Source organism: Mirounga angustirostris, unplaced genomic scaffold, assembly GCF_029215605.1.
Source record: "Mirounga angustirostris isolate CCGP_5_RB_7025 unplaced genomic scaffold, mMirAng1.0.hap1 SCAF_4, whole genome shotgun sequence".
Classification (NCBI taxonomy): domain Eukaryota; kingdom Metazoa; phylum Chordata; class Mammalia; order Carnivora; family Phocidae; genus Mirounga; species Mirounga angustirostris.
Genome location: NW_026991712.1, coordinates 154,774,631 through 154,793,030, shown reverse-complemented (window position 1 = coordinate 154,793,030; position 18,400 = coordinate 154,774,631). Strand labels below are relative to the sequence as shown.

Below are 18,400 nucleotides of genomic sequence, written 5' to 3'. Positions count from 1 at the left end.
GGTCTAATCTCTTACCCTTGGCTGTGGGCTGCAGCTTCCTGTCCGTCTCCAGCTCTTCTTCCTGTAGATGGCTCAGAATTTCCTCCAGGGTCTTCCCAATCTCCGTGAAGGATGGGCGCAGTTTGGGGTCCATCTGTAGTCATCCACACCAGCCATTAGCCCTGCCCTCCTATCTTCTACCCCAAGGATGGCATTTGAGTCTGTTTCTGGCATCTTCTAAGATTCAGATATGCAGCTAAGAGATCTTTTCTAAAGGCCCCAGACCACGAGAGTGATTCCCAGAGCTAAGGTCAGGGAAGATGCTATTGTCTCATACCCATCCATGTCAGCACCCTTTCTGTATGTCTTATCCTCTCGATGGGCACAGAACCATCCAAAAGGGTATGCTTACATTGGTTTGTTCTGTTCTTGCTAACATGTTTCTGGGAGCTATCTGGACAAAGCCCAGCTACCCCCTGTTCATGACAGGTAGGTCCAGCCCCAGAGCTGTATAAAATGAAGGCTAACAAAAGCTCTTCCCATGGGCCTTAAGATCAGCTGGACCCAAAGTCCAACTGAAACCTGACCAGAGCTCTATCAATGTCCAGGGCAAGAGATGATGAGTCTACCCTGCAGGCTGAGGACTGTATAATACAGAGCAATTTTCCTTTTCTTGGTCCAGGGCTCTCGACAGTCTGTCAGGCCCGGAGGAGGGGCTGTGGGCACTGCCATTCATCAGTGAAAAGGAGGCTCCTCCTCCTACAGTCCTACCCAGATGAAAGGGGTTCAGCCAGCCCCTGACCAAAGCTGGGGGGAGGGAAGGGGAGGGAGACACTCACATTACAGCAGTTGAAGGTGAGCTGCAGAAAGTCTGGGGGACAGTCTCCCACCATATGCTGGAAAGCGTCATAGTCTAGCCCGAAGTTCTGTGGATAGGTATGGTAGACTGGTCATTAATCCCTCCACCCATCCTGGCCTGCTTAGGAGAGGCTGAGAATTGCCCCGAAGTAACCATACAGACAGTTCCAGCAACTCCACCCTGGGAACAACAGCTCCATAGCTTCAAAACCAGCCCCATCCCACTGGCACTGTGCCCTATGCCTGCAGCTCACCTCTGTGCGGGGAAGATAGTCCGGATCAGCCTGGATGCGGGCGATGATCTCACAGAGGATGATACCGTAAGAGAACACGTCCGCCTGGTGGGTAATGAGACCTCAGTTTCCTTCTCAGTGGAGTGAGAGGTGGGGTTTCTGCCCCTCGGGTCCACTAGCCCAGGCCTGAGCCCTACTGTGTGCATTTCATTCAGTTCACTTACTGGGCAGCTGCCGAGTACCAGCTCTGCTCTTAGAAGGATATAGATCCTCACCCAGAACATATAAGGTGATCCTGGATACCTTCTGCTAAGAATGGATTCTAGGGGCGCCTGGGTGGCTCAGATGGTTGGGCGTCTGCCTTCGGCTCAGGTCATGATCCCAGGGTCCTGGGATCGAGTCCCGCATCGGGCTCCCTGCTAGGCGGGGAGCCTGCTTCTCCCTCTGCCTCTCTCTCTCTGTCGCTAATGAATAAATAAATAAAATCTTTAAAAAAAAAAAAAAAAGAATGGATTCTAAGGAGAACCATGCCCAGGGTCCCCAGACTCACCTTTTCATTATAGGGCTCATCTCGGAGAACCTCAGGTGCCATCCAGAAGGGTGAGCCCACCACGGCCAGCTTCTCACTCCCCATGCTGTGGGGTGGGGGTGGAGGAAAGATTATATGGATAATGAGCTTGCCACTGGCTGGTGCAATGGGATATCTGACCACTGGGAATTCCTCTCCCTGAAGGACAGGCACTAAGACTGACCAAATTTAGGGAGCTGGGATTGAGCTGTGACCAAGTTCTGGCCTCTAGGGAGGAAGCTGGAGTTTTCCCTTTGCTTCAGTCCCTTCTGTGACCCCAGTACCTATTAGGGCTACCCACCTGACGTCAGGAATCTTCTCAGCCAGGCCAAAGTCAGCTACCACTGCAGAGTAACCATTCTCATCCCTCTTTATCAGGCAGTTCTAGGGTTCCCAAAGAAGAAGGAAATGTGGCTCAGAAGGGGGACCAGCCAGCCATAAGGTTACCACCACCCCTCCTTGCCACAGGACACCTTGGCCTCTCCTCCTTGGTGAAACCACACTCTTAGGCTGACCCCAGTGGTCAGACTTGGGGGCTCTGTCAGCCATGGGAGATGGCTTAGGCCTGGATTTTGGGTGGCTGCCCTAAGATTCATATGCTTCAAACAAATATTTATCTTTGTTTTCTATATACTAAGCATGGTTCTAAGTGCCAGAAATACCTCAATGAACAGACATCTTTGTCCTCTTGGAGCTTACAATCTAGTGGAAGAAGACAGACTATCAGGCCCCTGGCCTCCCATCCTCTTTTCCTCAGAATGCAGAGACCCAAAGGCGAGCCTGAGTAATATAAGTAATGTAATGTAAGTAATGTAAGCCTAAGACAAGCGCTCAGGCCTGCACTACCTTTCACTGCCCACAAGATCACAACCAGCTTCCTCTCAGTTCATGATCTGCCTCTAACCAACTGACTTACCCCCTCCCCCTGCTGTTCCTATGCACACAGCTCTATCCAAACTTGTCACAGACAAGCTGGACTCCTGAAGCCTGAACAGCCCCTTCAAGCTTTTCTTGTGCTTACACTGTTCCCTTCCATTTGGAATGTTCTCCCAACTCTCCTTTTCACCTCAAAAGATTTTATGTGTTTTAAGGTAAGTGCCCTTTCCACGCTGTCCTCTCCAGCTCTCACCAGCCTCTCTCTCAACTCCTTTAACTCCTCCTCTCCGCTACTTCCTCTTATAGTCTAGCAGAGAGCAGGTTCTGGTTCAGGCCTTCCCTCTTCATAACACTCAACTCGTGAGAGAGGCTCAGGATGTGCTCACCAAACAAGAGAAAGGATGAACCCAAATGACTTGTAAATAAACACAAAGCAGCAACCAGGCTTGGCATGCAGTTGCCGAGGCAAGCCAAGTCACCTCCTGCTTCCTCCACCTCAGGTACAATCACTCCCTTCCTTTGGCCTCGACGTGATCATACTCTTCTCTGCCTGAGCTGGAAGGAGCCCGTGATTTCGCCTTCTCCTGCTCCGGGTCCCAGGTAGACACGCCCCATCCCTGGCTTCCGAGCAGGACCATCCTTGTGCTTGTCCTGGCTTTGGCCCTCCCATCAAGTCGTGCTGGCTCAGCAACCCCTGACTATGGCTGTGAGAGGACAGGCTCTAGGCCAGCTTGCCTGTTAAAAAGCCAAAGCCCAGGCTATAGGGCACAGGCTTGTGAGGCAGTGGCAGCCCAGATCTGTCACGGATTTTTCTCCCCTCCTCCCTTTTCACCAACAACTCAGGCTCCTGTCTCCAAGGCTCAGGCTAAAGTACTACTTACTATTTGCTCAGAAACAGCCCTCAGAAATTCAGCCTGGGAGCAGCAGATAAGGAAAAGAATATGGCCACAGTACACTGTCCTTGTCAAAGCTGTGCGGTTTCTGCCCCAGCTTCATGTTCATGGCCATCTACTGTCTGCTCACTGCAAACCACCCACGTAGGGGTAAGTGACTTCGCAGTAGCTGCTCTGAACGGCTGAGAAATGGCTAAGGCAGGGATGATCGGGGCCCCACAGTATGGGACAAGGCTACACAGTTTGCTTCTGGTCTGGAGGTGACCACTGCCCCTCTTACAGCTTCTCACAGTCAACAGCTGGGCATTGGAGCCAAAGACAAAGATGGGATACTGCAAACCAAAAGAGCCAAACTTTAGGAGTCTGTATTTGAGGTGATAAGAAAAATGTGGAGGAACCCTGATGGATTAACCTCTGTGGGGTTTTCCAGAAACTCCCAGCCTGCCCTTAAGAGCCTGCCCTTACTGGGGTCTAGGCTAGTGAGGTTTGGCTGGCGACACTTGCTGTTTTTACTTCCTTATCTCCCACTCATTGCTCATGGGTTTCTGCTGTGAGTTCCCACAGAGGATACCAATGACTTCTATGGCATTAAGTTCAATAGACAAATTTAGTTCTTACATACTTGATCTTTCTGCTGTTGACATTGCTGATTACTTCTTTCAACACTTTCATATGTGATTCAGGAATCATATTAATTAATACTGGGCGTGCAGGGGCGCCTGGGTGGCTCAGTTGGTGCAGCGTCTGCCTTAGGCTCAGGTCGGTCCTGGGATGGAGCCCCGCATGAGCAGGGAGCCCGCTTCTCCCTCTCCCTTTGCCCCTCCCCCGGCTCTCTCTCTCTCTCAAATAAATAAATAAAATCTTTAAAACAAAAAATACAGGGTGTGCAGAGAATAATCAGCTGTGGTCCTGGAGTGAACAGACCAGCTATTAGAGGCTAGTTAGAGGCCATTCCTGTTCCCTTTTGATCCTTCTCTCCTGGCTTCTGTGACACCGCAGTTCTGGATTTCCTTCTCCACCGCTGGCTACTTTGCAGGCCCCAGTGCAGGCACTTCTTCCCATCCGATGTTCTCAGGGTTCTATCCTGGGCCTATATCTCTCGGGCTCCATTTGTGCTGATGACTCCCAACTGTATATCATCAGAGCTGACCTTTATCCTCAAGCTTCAGATCTGCATATCCACTCTATTTCTGGACATCTCCTGGATTACTCATATTGAACTCCATACATGGAAACCTGAAGTCACCTTTTCCCCTCAAAAGCTAAAACTCTAGCTGTATTTTTACGTCCACTGATACTGCCATTTTCCACCCAGTTTGCTAAGAGAGCAAGCTGGGATTCAGCCTAGATTTTTTACTCTTAACTCCAACTAATTTAGCTTCTAAATATTTTTCAAATCGGGGGCGTCTGTGTGGCTCAGTCGGTTAAGCGTCTGCCTTCAGCTCGGGTCATGATCCTAGGGTCCTGGGATCGAGCCCCACATTAGGCTCCCTGCTAGACAGAGAGCCTGCTTCTCCCTCTCCCTCTGCTGCTCCCCCTGCTTGTACTCTCTCTGCGTCTGTCTCTCTGTCAAATAAATAAATAAAATCTTTAAAAAAATTTTTTTAAATAATAATAAAAAATATTTTTCAAATCGGTGTCTCCCTCTTCACCTCCACTACCCTTGCATCAGGTCCTCCTCATTCCTCCCCTGAAAACTACAGTGCTCTTCTAACTGGTCTCTCTGGCTTGGTCCAGGCTTGATCTCCATAATCCACCTTCCTCATTCCTGCCAGCATGACTTTAGCAAAATGTAAATCTGTGTTACTCCCCTATTTAAAAGCCATCAATGACATATTGTATGATTCCATTTATATGAAATGTCCAGAATAAGCAAATCCATAGAAAGTGAAAATGGATTAGTGGTTGCCCAGGGCTGAAGGGGAAAGGGAATAGAGTGTGGGGCTTTCATCTTGGAATGATAAAAAGTCCTGAAATTAGACAGTGGTGATGGCTAAATATACTAAAAGCCACTGAAATATATACTTTGAAAGGGCAAATTTGGTTTTATGTGAAGTATATCTCAAAAAAGCTGAGTGGTTTTCTTCATTTCCTATCTAGAAGATTAAATCCAACTTAGACAATATATGATCAGAGTCCTCTCTTTTCAACTCTTACTCCCTACCACTCCTCCCTCCCAGTCTGCACATCATACAGTTCATGCCACTATGCCTTCGTTTATGCAATTCCCTGTGTCTGCTCTGGTCTAGAATATGACCCCCAGCATGTGCACTAATAATAATTAAACTAAATAAGTAGAATTCAAGGCACCTGGGTGGCTCAGTCGTTAAGCATCTGCCTTCGGCTCAGGTCATGATCCCAGGGTCCTAGAATCGAGTCCTGAGTCGGGCTCCCTACTCTGCCGGAAGCCTGCTTCTCCCTCTCCCACTCCCCCTGTTTGTGTTCCTGTTCTCGCTATCTCTCTCTCTCTGTCAAATAAATAAACAAAATCTTTAAAAAATAAAAAATAAAAAAAATAAGTAGAATTCAATTTTCAAGATTCAGCTCAGCCACCATCTCCTCCAAGAAGCCTGCTCTGTACCCTCAGGCTGGGTTAAATACCCTCTATTCAAAGCATCCTATGCACTGTCCTCTCTGTAGCCTTTGCATCTACCATGTTATGATGGAAGTCTGTATAGTGCCTTCCTATGGCTAGAGACTATAAGCTTTAGGAAAGCAGTGATGTTTTAAGAGGGAGATGGCCCAGAGAATACTTCCTAGCCCCTTGGGTAAGGGAAAGATTGACCACTTCTGTCTATATGGTACCCTAAGAATTACAAAACATTTTTCACAAACACAGTCAAAACAACATTGTCAGGTGGGCAGATCTGAGATTTTTACATTTAAGATGAGAAAAACAAAGCTTACAACCGTAAGTGGTAAAGACCCAGGACTCCTAATTCTAAAGCGTTCTCACACGATTCTACCCTCCCCAGAAAGAGGCTGAAAAGCTTTCCCCTTTTATAATGAAGCAATGTAGTCTTCAGCAAGGCCATGGCAGAAGCAATGCAGTCTTAAGAGAGCAGCAGGGGCCAGGGCCCATGGAGAAGGCAGCACTGTGTGCAATACCGTAAGACCCCTTCACTTGGGCCTCCAGCCACTATCTCAAATGCTGGCCAATCCAAAAGCATCTAGTACAATGCTTACATTTCTCACCCAACTTGGACATGGCCCCAGTATAGACTACGTGGCTACAGAGTACAAAATATGAAGCTCGGGGCGCCTGGGTGGCTCAGTCGTTAAGTGTCTGCCTTCGGCTTGTGTCATGATCCCAGGGTCCTGGGATCAAGCCCCGCGTCAGGCTCCCTACTCAGCGGGAAGCCTGCTTCTCCCTCTCCCACTCCCCCGCTTGTGTTCCTGCTCTTGCTGTCTCTCTCTCTGTGAAATAAATAAATAAAATATTTTTAAAAAAAAAAAGGAAGCTCAGACCACTGTGGGGTTCTGAAGAAGCCAGACCAATTTTCAGGCTGTGTGGAATACAAGGTCCCATTACGTAGAGGACGAAGAATGCTTTATTCAAAAGTGTCTTTGGGGCACCTGGGTGGCTCAGTTGGTTATGTGTCCAATTTGATTTCGGGGTCATGATCTCAGGGTTGTGAGGTTGAGCCCCACGTCAGGCACCGTGCTGGGTGTGGAGCCTGCTTAAGATTCTCTCTCCCTCTCCCTCAGCCCTCCCCCGCCTCCCTCTGAAAAAAAAAAAAGAAAGTATCCTTGCCTAGAGTAAGCAGCAGACATAAGGGAGGCTCAGACAGACTTCCCTGAGGTGAGAGGTTCCTGATTTTCAGGTTCAAAAAGGAGCCTAGGCCCTACTGCTGCATTCCTCCCCTATTAGAATTCATCACACTACAGCAGAGAGACTTCTACATTTGCCTCTTCAGTGACGGAATGATCCCATTCATCTCTGTGTCTCAAACCTAGCACAGACACACAGAAAGGGCCTAGCAAAAGTTTGTTATACAAAAATTTGGGCAGATAATTGAAACACCTGGGCTTCTTTTCACATGTGTCAAAGGCATACACTAATCATATATTCAACTCTCCGCTTTGGGGACTGAGCTGACAAGGGACTCAAAGGGGTGACCATGAATGCATTTCTGGAAGCCAACACAGATCCTTCAGAACCAGGCCAGAAGAGGCACTTGAGAGAAGTTCCTGAGCTCTCCTAGAACAGCTGCATAGTCAGTATTAGCACCGAATAAAACCACCTGAGTGGAGAAATGCCAAGTCCATTTGTTAATGTTAGTTCCAAGCTAAAGTTATCTCTACAACAACAAAATGGCTTTCGATGTGCCATTACCTCTTTCCCCTCACCCCTCAACAAATCCACTCCATAAACCCAGTTAGGATCAGAGAGGAAAGTACTGATTCTACATCTCAAGAAAGCTTAAGAGGTTCTTTTTACAGCACAGGGAGATCAGAGACTGAAATGCCCTCCTAAATGCCCCAGAGGCTGCTACGGTCCAAGTCTCTTAGAAGATTATCTGATTTGCTGTAACGTGTCCCAACCCTTGCTCTCTATCCCACCCTGTGATCCCATATCTTTACCACAGCTCTTATGTAATATTCTTCACATAGCGATCTCCCAACCAGACTAAGAAACCATCGATGATGGTACAGACTGGGTTCCAGTAATTTCTATGTCTCCAATACTGTGTCTTCTTATAGCCCAGTATGAATGGTTCCCAAAAGCTGTTGATAGTTTTCATTATAAAAACAAACAAACAAACAAGCCCAAAAAAACAACTACAGGGTGCCCTAACAGACACTCTCTATCTCTCCAGCATTCAACTTTGTTCCTAATTCATGCTCTCTTTGATCTCTGAAAATTGGCATTTTCTGCTCCTAGTTTTGTGGTATAGCCTAAGACCAAGCTGAATAGGCTTTTCACTCTGGTAGAATCACCAGAGTGGCCTCTTTGAGTCAATGAAAAACCAAAAACCAAACCCAACAACCAAGAATAGAGGTACAATTCATAACCCATACTCCTAGGGGTAACCAAAGAAGATCGTGGTGCTTGCCCGATCCTGGGTAGTCATGGTATTAAGCAGAAACAAACTGCTCTCTTGACCATTCCTAAAAGCCAAAACTCACATGTAGTTAGTTGTACTAGTTACTCCTAAGCTAGTGGTAAAAGCCTGTGTGTGGTGATTGCCACTTCTCGATGGAGCTCATGACTGAATATTTTTAAAGCCACCCTACATTCCACTTCTTACTAAGTAAATTATCAGCATCATCACTGCACAAATCTGTATCAGGCTATTTCTTAGAAGTAATTACAGAATTAGACTGAACAGCTCTATCCAACAGACTTTTCACTTTTTTTTTTTTTAAGATTTTATTCATTCAAGAAAGAGAGAGCACAAGCACAAGCAGGGGGAGAGGCAAAGGGAGAGAGAGAGAAGCAGGCTCCCCATTGAGCAGGGAACCCCCTCCCCGCAAGCAGGGCTTGATCCCAGGTCCCTGGGGTCATGACCTGAGCCGAAGGCAGACCCTTAACCGACTGAGCCACCCAGGCGCCCTGAGACTTTTCACTCTTGAAAGCAGTGTTGCAGCAACCATGACATGTGAACCCTGCAAAGGCAATACTATTTTCAGGAGTCACTCTGATAGGAAATTAGGGGATCCTTTTTGCCTCTAGTATAGGCTCATGATCACTTGGAAAAAAGCATCTGCTTCTCTCTGCCCTGGTTTACCCACCCGGGACATGTTTCCACTACTGTGAGTTCCTCCTGTCATCTCTGGTGTGAGTGGCCCAGGTTGATGGCTCCTGTGAGGTCAAGGACAGAATCCGCTTTATATATTGCGCATATTAAGGTCTCAAGAGCACTTAGATCATTTGGAGAGGTGGGACAAACTGGGTCTGGGATTCAAAATCCAAGCTCTCAAGCGGATGTTTGGCCTCTGGGCTATCAACTGCATTCTCTGAAAGAAGGCCAGGAACCCTCCACCCCCCCACCACTATGCTAGCTGCTAGGAATAAAAAGGTGAGGCAGAGGAGCATTTGGGAAACGTGTATACTGGTGGGAGATACAACACAACAGAACAATCACATAATATGATGTATACACTACTAAAATATAAGTAAACCTTTTATTGTCCTTAAAGAAATCAAACTCAGATTCAAGGTTGGCAATGAGACCATTTGGAGACCTTAAAGCCCTATTCTGTCCCTTTAGCTTTACTTATCCCTTAGGGACTTCTCATTCTTATGGTCACTGTCACCACCACACAGGTCTCCTGGGTGGGGCTGCTCTGCGTGGCCATGCAACCCTCTCCCTAATCCCTGCAACACAGTTACAATGAGGCTGAAATATTCAGACAAAACTACCAAAGGTTCAGAGATGATTAAAGGGCAATGAACACAGTCTCTTGAATTGGATGGTCTGGCTTATAAAATCTACTTGTTTTTCTTGAACTTGAGGTTCCCTATAGTGCACCTCCCAACCTGTCTTCAGGTTGCAGTCATTTGTTCTCACCACTTGGAAGTATCCTCAATACCTCCTTACAGTTCAGACCCAAAAAATCACAGAGACACAGGGAGTTCTTTCTCCTAAATTCCTAATTTCTCATCTCAAAGGAATACACACTCCCTATTAGGAAAACCAAAGGATAGTGTTCTTATCCAATAGATCCAAAGAGGTTAGTCATTTTTACAATACAACAATGACAAGCCCAGACAGAGCTACACTTGGATAGTAGCACGATGGGACAAAGCGCTTTGGAAGCACAGAAGGGAATAGGTTCAGCTCTTAGGAACTCGTCGGGGGAGCTTTGCTCCAGAAGGCCTAGCCACCCTAACCTAGTGATCTTTCTTTTCCCTGAAAACCTACAGTCTGAAGCTGAACACTTAATTATTAAATGCTGTGGGTTGTTCTTTAATTATTTTCCCACAAGACTGTAAGTACCTCTAAGTAAGAAACTCTCCTTTTCTAATATTCCTTCATCCATGGTGCCAGGCAGAGGAGACATTCATGTGAGTGTGGGGGAAATATCTACGTGACTGATAGATAACTGGTCAGGATCTCCCTCCACCTTGGAAGAAATGATGTTCTCTCAATAGGATGCAAAGATTTGATTTTGGCTGCATGTTCAAGGTGAAAGAAGGCTATCAACCTAAGGCAGTGTCTTGATACGACCCTACCCATTTGCCTAGAACAAGTGCAAGTTAGTCTTGATTTTCTAAAACATTCTAAGGAAGGAGAAAAGCCTAATAAGGGTATGATAAGATACCACCTTTCAGGTCCCAACCCTTACAGGTCCCAATAAAGGTAAAGGACTCCTCATAGCTAGGCCTCAGCTAGTCATCAGATTTCACTTGCCATCTTTTTTTTTTTTTTTTTTTAAGATTTATTTATTTATTTCAGAGAGAGAGAGAGTAGGGGGAGGAGCAGAGGGAAAGAATCTTCAAGCAGACTCCTCACTGAGCAGGAAGCCTGATGTGGGGCTTGATCTCATGACTCATGACACATGACCTGAGCCGAGACCAAGAGTCAGATGCCCAACCGACTGAGCCACCCAGGCACCCCTCCACTTGCCATCTTAATGCTGCTTCAGTAACAGTGCAGCTGACTACAAATGGCCCTGCCACACCCGGGGGCCCCACATCCACCTCCCTAAAGCTATTTTCTCTGTAGTAGTTTATAAACCAATGGCCAGGGTCCCTCAGGGGCAGTACTGCTGTTTGGAACACAAGAATCATTGTCGTGTGAGGTAGCTAAGGACTTACTGTTCTAGGCCTTATTCGCTCTGAGAGTACAGCTTGCTTCTGTCCCCTTTGCAAATTTTGTTATATAACAAGCTCCCTCACCTCTCCTTCATGACAGAAGGGGTGCATGAGTCTGGTATGCATGTCTATATGTGTGCATGTGTAGGTGTTGAGGGTGGAGAATGAAATGACAGCTATTCTTGGGCAAGTACAAAACTCCTCTATACCTCTCTAGAAGATTTTAAATCATCTCTTACACAGAAGTCACATTAGATGGCTTACAGTTCCCACATCAATGATCAAACAATACTGTTTATATAAGCCTGGTCATGGTGGTGTCCTGGGCCACTTGGCCCTGAAGTGCCTGCCTTGTAGCATGGCCAACTTCCTCTAAAAGCAACTCTTTTCTAACCTGGTCACACAGCAATTTGGACAGCAAGAGACTAGCTGATGCCAAAGAAGAACTGGCAGAAGGGCAGAAACTCAATCACACAAACAGAAAATGGGTCAGTACGTTATAGCCCTCAAAACCTGCACTCAAATGACAAAACCAGTGAACTTCTGCTCTCAGTGAAGAGCTACCTTCTGGAGGCCATGAAAGAGAACTCTAAGACACAGGCTCCCAATTTGCCTTGACTGCTGTCGCTCCTATAGGACAGGAATCCCTTAACCCTCCCATGTCACCTGCTCCTGCAACACTCATTCAGACCGGAGTCAAGGATTAAGATTCTTAAGATATATATGCTGCCTGGCTCAACACTAAAAGGTACCTGCTGTGAGCCAATATTGGCTTTCTAAGGACTAGCTATACAGAGCAGTAAGTTGTATTCTCTGTGATTAAATGTCAACTCTATACAAGATCTTCATCATTTCAAAGTTCATTAATGACTGGTTTCTTAACATAGCTTTTTGGTAATGGAAGACAGTGTCTCAAAGAGCTGTGCAAGTAAAGCCTTCATACCTTAGATGTGAGATCTCGATGGAAAATGCCTTTGAAGTGAAGGTAGCTGAGGCCCACTGCTATGTCATAGGCCAGTTTCACCCTCACAGTCCACGGCAAATGCAGGTTACTGTCTAGCAACTGTTCCAGGTTTCCAGAGTTGATATACTGCAAAACAAAAGGAAAAACCCAGCCACCATTTGTCAGGAACGTTTAGGCTGGTGGTGAAACCATGAGAGGATAAACACCTAGAGGATAGAGCTTCTATGTTTTTTAATTTTTTTTTAAGTTACTGATGGTTTATTCGGCATCCAGGCACTATGGTAGGCGCTGCACACAAAGACCCCTTCCTTTGCGGAGACGACAATATATTAACGGGTACAAACAGCATCATTTGGTAAATGCTAAAATGCAGCTTTGTACAGGTACGACAGCATAACGAGTGCAGAGGATAAAGTTACAAAGTCAACCTGGGCATGTCGGAGGAAGCTGTACATAGGAAATAAGGAATCAAAAGGATGACCTGGGGGAACAGGACAGAAAGACAATCCACACAGAGGGAGCAGCATATGCAAAGTTATAGATTAAGTGCAAGGTGCATTCAGGAAACTAATTTACTCAATATGGCCAGAGTGCATGAATAGTAGAAACAGGTGAAGCCAATATACTTTGCTAAGATATATGGACTTCATCCTGTCTATGGGAACAAAATAAGCCTTTTAAGCAGAAGAGCAAAATGTTCATCTTTGGCTTTTCAAAGAAAAGATTATTTAAGCAATGGTACGATTGATGGATTAGATGGAGAATATGGAGAAGGGTAAATAGGCAATTATTGCAATAATCCTGGTGAAAGAAGGGTACCTCAGTTAAGGCAATAGGGAAGACACTGGAACACAGCGAGATTCAAGATATAGTTAGATGGCAGAGTTAAAAACAAACACACACACACAAAACTTGATGACTGTCGGGGGGGTAGCGGTGAGCACAATGAAAATCTCTAGGTTGATCCTGGGCTCTTGGCCCCTGGATACTATCATTATTAAATATCCACAAAATAGAGAGAACAGGTTTTTAGAAGAAGCAGCAAGGTTAAAAATAGTGAGGTCAGCTAGAACATGTTGAGTTTAAAAGCTTGTGGGACAGCCAAGGTGGAGATGTCCTAAAAAGAGCTTAAAGTTGAGGGACAAAGTCTGAGCTAGAGACCAACATTTAGGGGGCAGTAACAATGAGCTGAAGTAGTCACTGATGCCAAGGGATGTATGAAGTTGTCCAGGGTTTAAGATATAAGGTGAGAAATTAACAGAATCCAAAGGCATGGTAACATTTAAAGGAGCAGGCAGAGGAAGAACCAAGCAAGAATGTTACCATAGAAGCCAAAGAAGGAGAACATTCCAAAGTGGAAATGACCAAAAGTATCAAATGCTATACAGATCAAGTAAGGTGATCAGGAAAAATGTCCACTGAACTTGGGACTAAGAAGTCACTGGCAACTATGGCCAGAGCAGCTGGTTAAGACCAGAGTTAAGACCAAACTGAACTGAGGAGTGAGTAGAAGGCTATGTGAAGATACTCTTTCAATAGGGGCACCTGGGTGGCTCAGTCGTTGGGCGTCTGCCTTCGGCTCAGGTCATGATCCCAGGGTCCTGGGATCGAGCCCCACATCGGGCTCCCTGCTCTGCAGGAAGCCTGCTTCTCCCTCTCCCTCTCCCCCTGCTTGTGTTCCTTCTCTGACTGTGTCTCTCTCTGTCAAATAAATAAATAAAATCTTTAAAAAAATGATACTCTTTCAATAAATTTGGCTGTTCATCATTTCTACATACCCATGAAGGGCTGCTTTGCTTTTAAAAAAAAAAAAAAAAAGAGCAAATAAATGTATTTACATAGAGATGACAAGAGTAATAATAATAACAGTAGCAACAAAACAACAATAGCAATAGCTAATATTTATTTATATAGTGCTTACTTTGTGCCAGGCACTAGTCTAAGAACTTTACATTAATTATCTCATTTAATCTGCACATACCCTATGAATTAAGTGTACTATTATTCTCATTTTATAAAAGGCATTTAGAGGTTAAGAACCAGGGTTCAAACCCAGGCAGTTTGGCCCAGAGTTCATGTTCTTTACCACTACATTATATTAGACTTACAGGCCATAGCATCTGACTGAGTCAAAGAGCCTCAGAAGAGCCTAAAATTAAGCTCTTAAATACCTATTTTTGGGGGTGACACTGAATTTTCAAAAGAAGAAGGAATCTAAAGGGATAGCAGGCAAGAGATCTGAATTTTAGTCCAATTCTGCCTCTTAATAACCAATTACCTTTGCACAAATCAACTAATGAGGCTATCCTTCAGTTTTCCTACCTCTAAAATAGATATGATAATTCCTGATTCATGTAACTCACAATGTCATTATGAGAATCTAATACAAGCATATGAAAGTGCTTAGAAAAAAATATAAGTGCCATATAATCTGAGATGTCATGATGTGGTAACATAAGCACCAAAAAGAACCAGTTGGGGGCAGCACGATGCAGCACTTAATATCCTTGGATGAGGTGGATCAGGCTTGGCACTGCAGAGAGAATGGCGAAAAATATACCTAACTTCTCAAAAGGGAAATCTGTCAATCTGCTTCATTCTGCTTGATAATCCATCTTGGAAATCTCAAAATGAGGCATACTGACAGCATTAATACAGCACCTTTCATCTCTTTATTCTAGTTCAATCTGTCCACAGTTCACATATGAGGAGCCCATTTGCTAAAAAGAAACTGAACTTGCAAACTCCAAACTACCTGGGGGCAATATAGCAGATGCTAATCATGCAGACAAATTTCTTTAGTTCTGAGAGTCAGAAAGAACTGAAACGGTGCTGGTTCACTTCTTTGATAGGGTGACAATGTGACATGGAAGGCCTGACTTCAGGAGCCACTGAGGTCTCCCAATGGAGGGCCAGGCAGAAAAGACCACGATGAAAAGGCTGTATCTGCATTCTCTCTGGGCCAGGCTAAGCCAGGACTCGAGATTCTGGTTCAGAAAAACACATATTTACTCTTTTCAGCATGTCTCTGAAGACCGGAGAAATCCATAGATAAAGGCAGAGGGTGGAGAGCAGGAGAAAGGTGAGGCAAGGTGAGACAAGTCCAATTAAGAGGCAGAACTGGGGGCGCCTGGGTGGCTCAGATGGTTAAGCGTCTGCCTTCGGCTCAGGTCATGATCCTGGAGTCCCGGGATCGAGTCCCGCATCGGGCTCCCTGCTCGGTGGGGAGTCTGCTTCTCCTCCCTCTGACCCTCCTCCCTCTCCTGCTCTCTCTCGTTCTCTCTCTCTCAAATAAATAAATAAAATCTTAAAAAAAAAAAAAAAAGAGGCAGAACTGGAATAAAATTCAGATCTCTTGCCTGCTATCCCTTTAGGTTCCCACACCATTAGTAGGCTCTGGTTTTTCCAGGCAAGATGGAAAAAGCACAAACCAGAACCAGAGAAGGAAACTAAATGGAGTTTATTGTTACAACCCGTTTCTTTTGCCTGCCTTTGGCGAATATTTTTAGAGGGGGCTGATAAGCCTCTGGGCCTTCAGAAACCACAACTTCTGAGCGTCTCGAGGCCTTTGCATGTATGAAGAAGGGAAGTTTGAGATCTGCCAACAAGGAAGACTTCTAAGTTGCTACACACTCTGCGTGCCCATTAGTTGGGACGTTCACTTCCCCAATAAGCAACTCCCAGTGCAGGCTCAGCTGGTGTGTCCTCTGAACAAATCCCTCTGTGGGAAGCAGAGGCAAGATCAACTACACTAGCACATTCAGCTTCCCAGGATGAGGATAACAGTGGCTTTGCTTTGTTTTCTTCCAGACCACTCCCTTGAGCAGCTCTACAAAACAACCTAAGGCATTGGCAATGCATTTAAATAACCTACTGGAGAGAGAAGTTTTTACATTTTTTCTTGTTGTCTTTTTAAACTTTCGAATTCAGAAAACTATAATATCAGCCACTCAAGTGTTATAGGTACTTCAGTACCTCTTAGTGACTGTTTCCCAACTTTATCTACACCAAAACCTGCCTTTCCAACTCGTGGTCTAATAAAATATTATAACAGAGTTTCTACCATTTCATTTGTGTTTGATACTTGATTTCATTAAAGACTCTTCCTAAAAGGCAGTCAATAAATAAATGTGTGTTGGAGACTAAACAATATTATGTATGCAAGAAATCATATGTCAACACCATAAAAAAAATCACCACAGGGTCGCAGGTCAAATTAGTGGACACTCCAATTCTCCACTCATGAAAGTAGAGAAGTGAACCTTTCAGGAATATCAATTAAAGTTATTTCTACAACCATTCAGTGAGCACCTCTCCACTTCCTGTCACCTCCATATGACAGTAAGAACCTGTCAGTTTACATCAACATTATTTTCCTTCTGTGATTACAAGAGTGCATTACACATAGTAAATGTGGGTATATAAAGATGAATAACAGTTTATACCTTAAAGAAGTCCAGTGAAAGACACAGATGTAAGTAAATAATACCAATAACCCTTTAGTAGAGGTAAATACCTGAGGTATGAAAGAAGAAACTGACTTTCCCTGAGTTTGGAAAATTTCAAAGAGGAGATAACATCTGAGTTGGATCCTAAAAGATGGCTGGGAGTTGTGTAGGCTGAGAATATAGTTCTTCCCATATATCCCCATAGGCTCTGATGGTACCAACTCAGACAACAGACAGACACATACACATGCCCACATAGAGAATATTCTGGAACAGCACTAGGCAACACTTACCTCTCCATGAGGTAACACTCACTACACCCAGGGCTCCTGTTCCCAGCTGATTTTAGTCAGCTAAAGTAGCCTCACCCAATCATGACCAGTCAGAAGAATAAGACAAAATGGCTGCTTTTTTTTTTTTAACTTTGAATTATCAATGTACTGATACCTGTAACCAATAAGCTTATCCCTGAGCAGCGGTTCAAAGGCATATCCAGAGGCTCTGAAGAAAATATCAACTGTAAGAATAATACTCCTTTTTGAAAAATCTACCCAACTGGCCTGGAGCTAGGGCATTCACCCAAGGCGGAAAAATGTGCTACCATCCAACTAACAAAGATCATTTGCTACCACCTAATTAGCAGGGCTGTCCTGAGGAAGATCTGTCCATCTCTCTATCCATCCACCTACACAAACACTGAAAGCCTATTATGTGAAAACACAAAGATGAGTGGGGCCAGTCTCTGCCCTTAATTCACAGTCTAGTTTACTTCACAGTCCAGTCGAGGTGATAATCAACTAACAATTTTTTTCCACACAGGACAGTAACATATATGTTATACAGAAAATATCATTCTAACAGTAATGTGAAAACTGTATGGAAAAGTCAGGAATTGAAGCCAGGCTTCTGGAATCATCCAGGTGGGAAGTTGTGAATAAGACAATGACCACAAGAATGGAAAGGAGGTTAATATCTGGAGACATCTTAGAGGTAGAAGCAACAGGATTTGGTGTTTAATTAAAGGCAGGGAGTAATTAAAACAAATAAGGCATAGAAAGCATGTCCAGCATAGTGCTTAACTCATAGTATACAACTCATTCTGCCCACTATCAATATCTTATCTTCATAACCCCTCCCTGGGTTATTCCATTGGTTTTCTAACTAGTCTTCTTGTCCATTTCTTGTATCTTAAACAGATACAGCCCTCATTCCAATCCATTTTCCATAATACAGCCAAAATACTCCTTCTGAAATGCCAACCTAGAGTCAATCCCCTGTTAAAATTATTCAGTGATGCCCTATTTCTGTTAGGATAAAATCCACAACCCTTACTCAGCACGGAATATAAAGCCTTTCAGGGCGCCTGGGTGGCTCAGATGGTTAAGTGTCTGCCTTCGGCTCAGGTCATGATCCCAGGGTCCTGGGATCGAGTCCCACATCGGGCTCCCTGCTCCTTGGAAGCCTGCTTCTCTCTCTCTCTCATGAATAAATAAATAAAATCTTTAAAAAAATAAATAAATAAAGCCTTTCACTCCTGCTTATAAAGGTCTGACCCCAGGGACGCCTGGGTGGTTCAGTCAGTTAAGTGTCTCCCTTCCGCTTGGGTCATGATCCCAGGGTCCTGGGATCGAGTCTCGCATTGGGGTCCTTGCTCAGCAGGGAGCCTGCTTCTCCCTCTGCCTGTAGCTCTCCCTGCTTGTTCTTCTCTCTCTCTCTGATGAATAAATAAAAATAAATAAATAAATAATCTTATTTTTAAAAAAAAGGTCTGACCCCTGCTTACTTGCACATTTGCACACATTGCTGATCCTTTTATCTG

At 44.9% G+C, this 18,400-nt stretch overlaps 1 protein-coding gene across 8 annotated transcripts in view; it reads right to left on the bottom strand.

Moving 5' to 3' along the window:
* The window catches only part of TESK2 (testis associated actin remodelling kinase 2), a 156,983-nt gene that overhangs the window by 1,942 nt on the left and 136,641 nt on the right, over positions 1-18,400 (bottom strand). For 7 of the 8 annotated variants that reach the window (XM_064589251.1, XM_064589252.1, XM_064589250.1 and 4 more), the window contains 6 exons: positions 12,113-12,259; positions 1,940-2,022; positions 1,621-1,705; positions 1,092-1,175; positions 819-905; positions 16-133 (listed from right to left, as the gene is read on the bottom strand). In XM_064589251.1, the coding sequence (XP_064445321.1) occupies positions 16-133; positions 819-905; positions 1,092-1,175; positions 1,621-1,705; positions 1,940-2,022; positions 12,113-12,259 (604 nt within the window). The remainder of the gene's footprint in view (positions 1-15; positions 134-818; positions 906-1,091; positions 1,176-1,620; positions 1,706-1,939; positions 2,023-12,112; positions 12,260-18,400) is intronic. The other variant, XM_064589253.1, reaches the window with a different exon arrangement.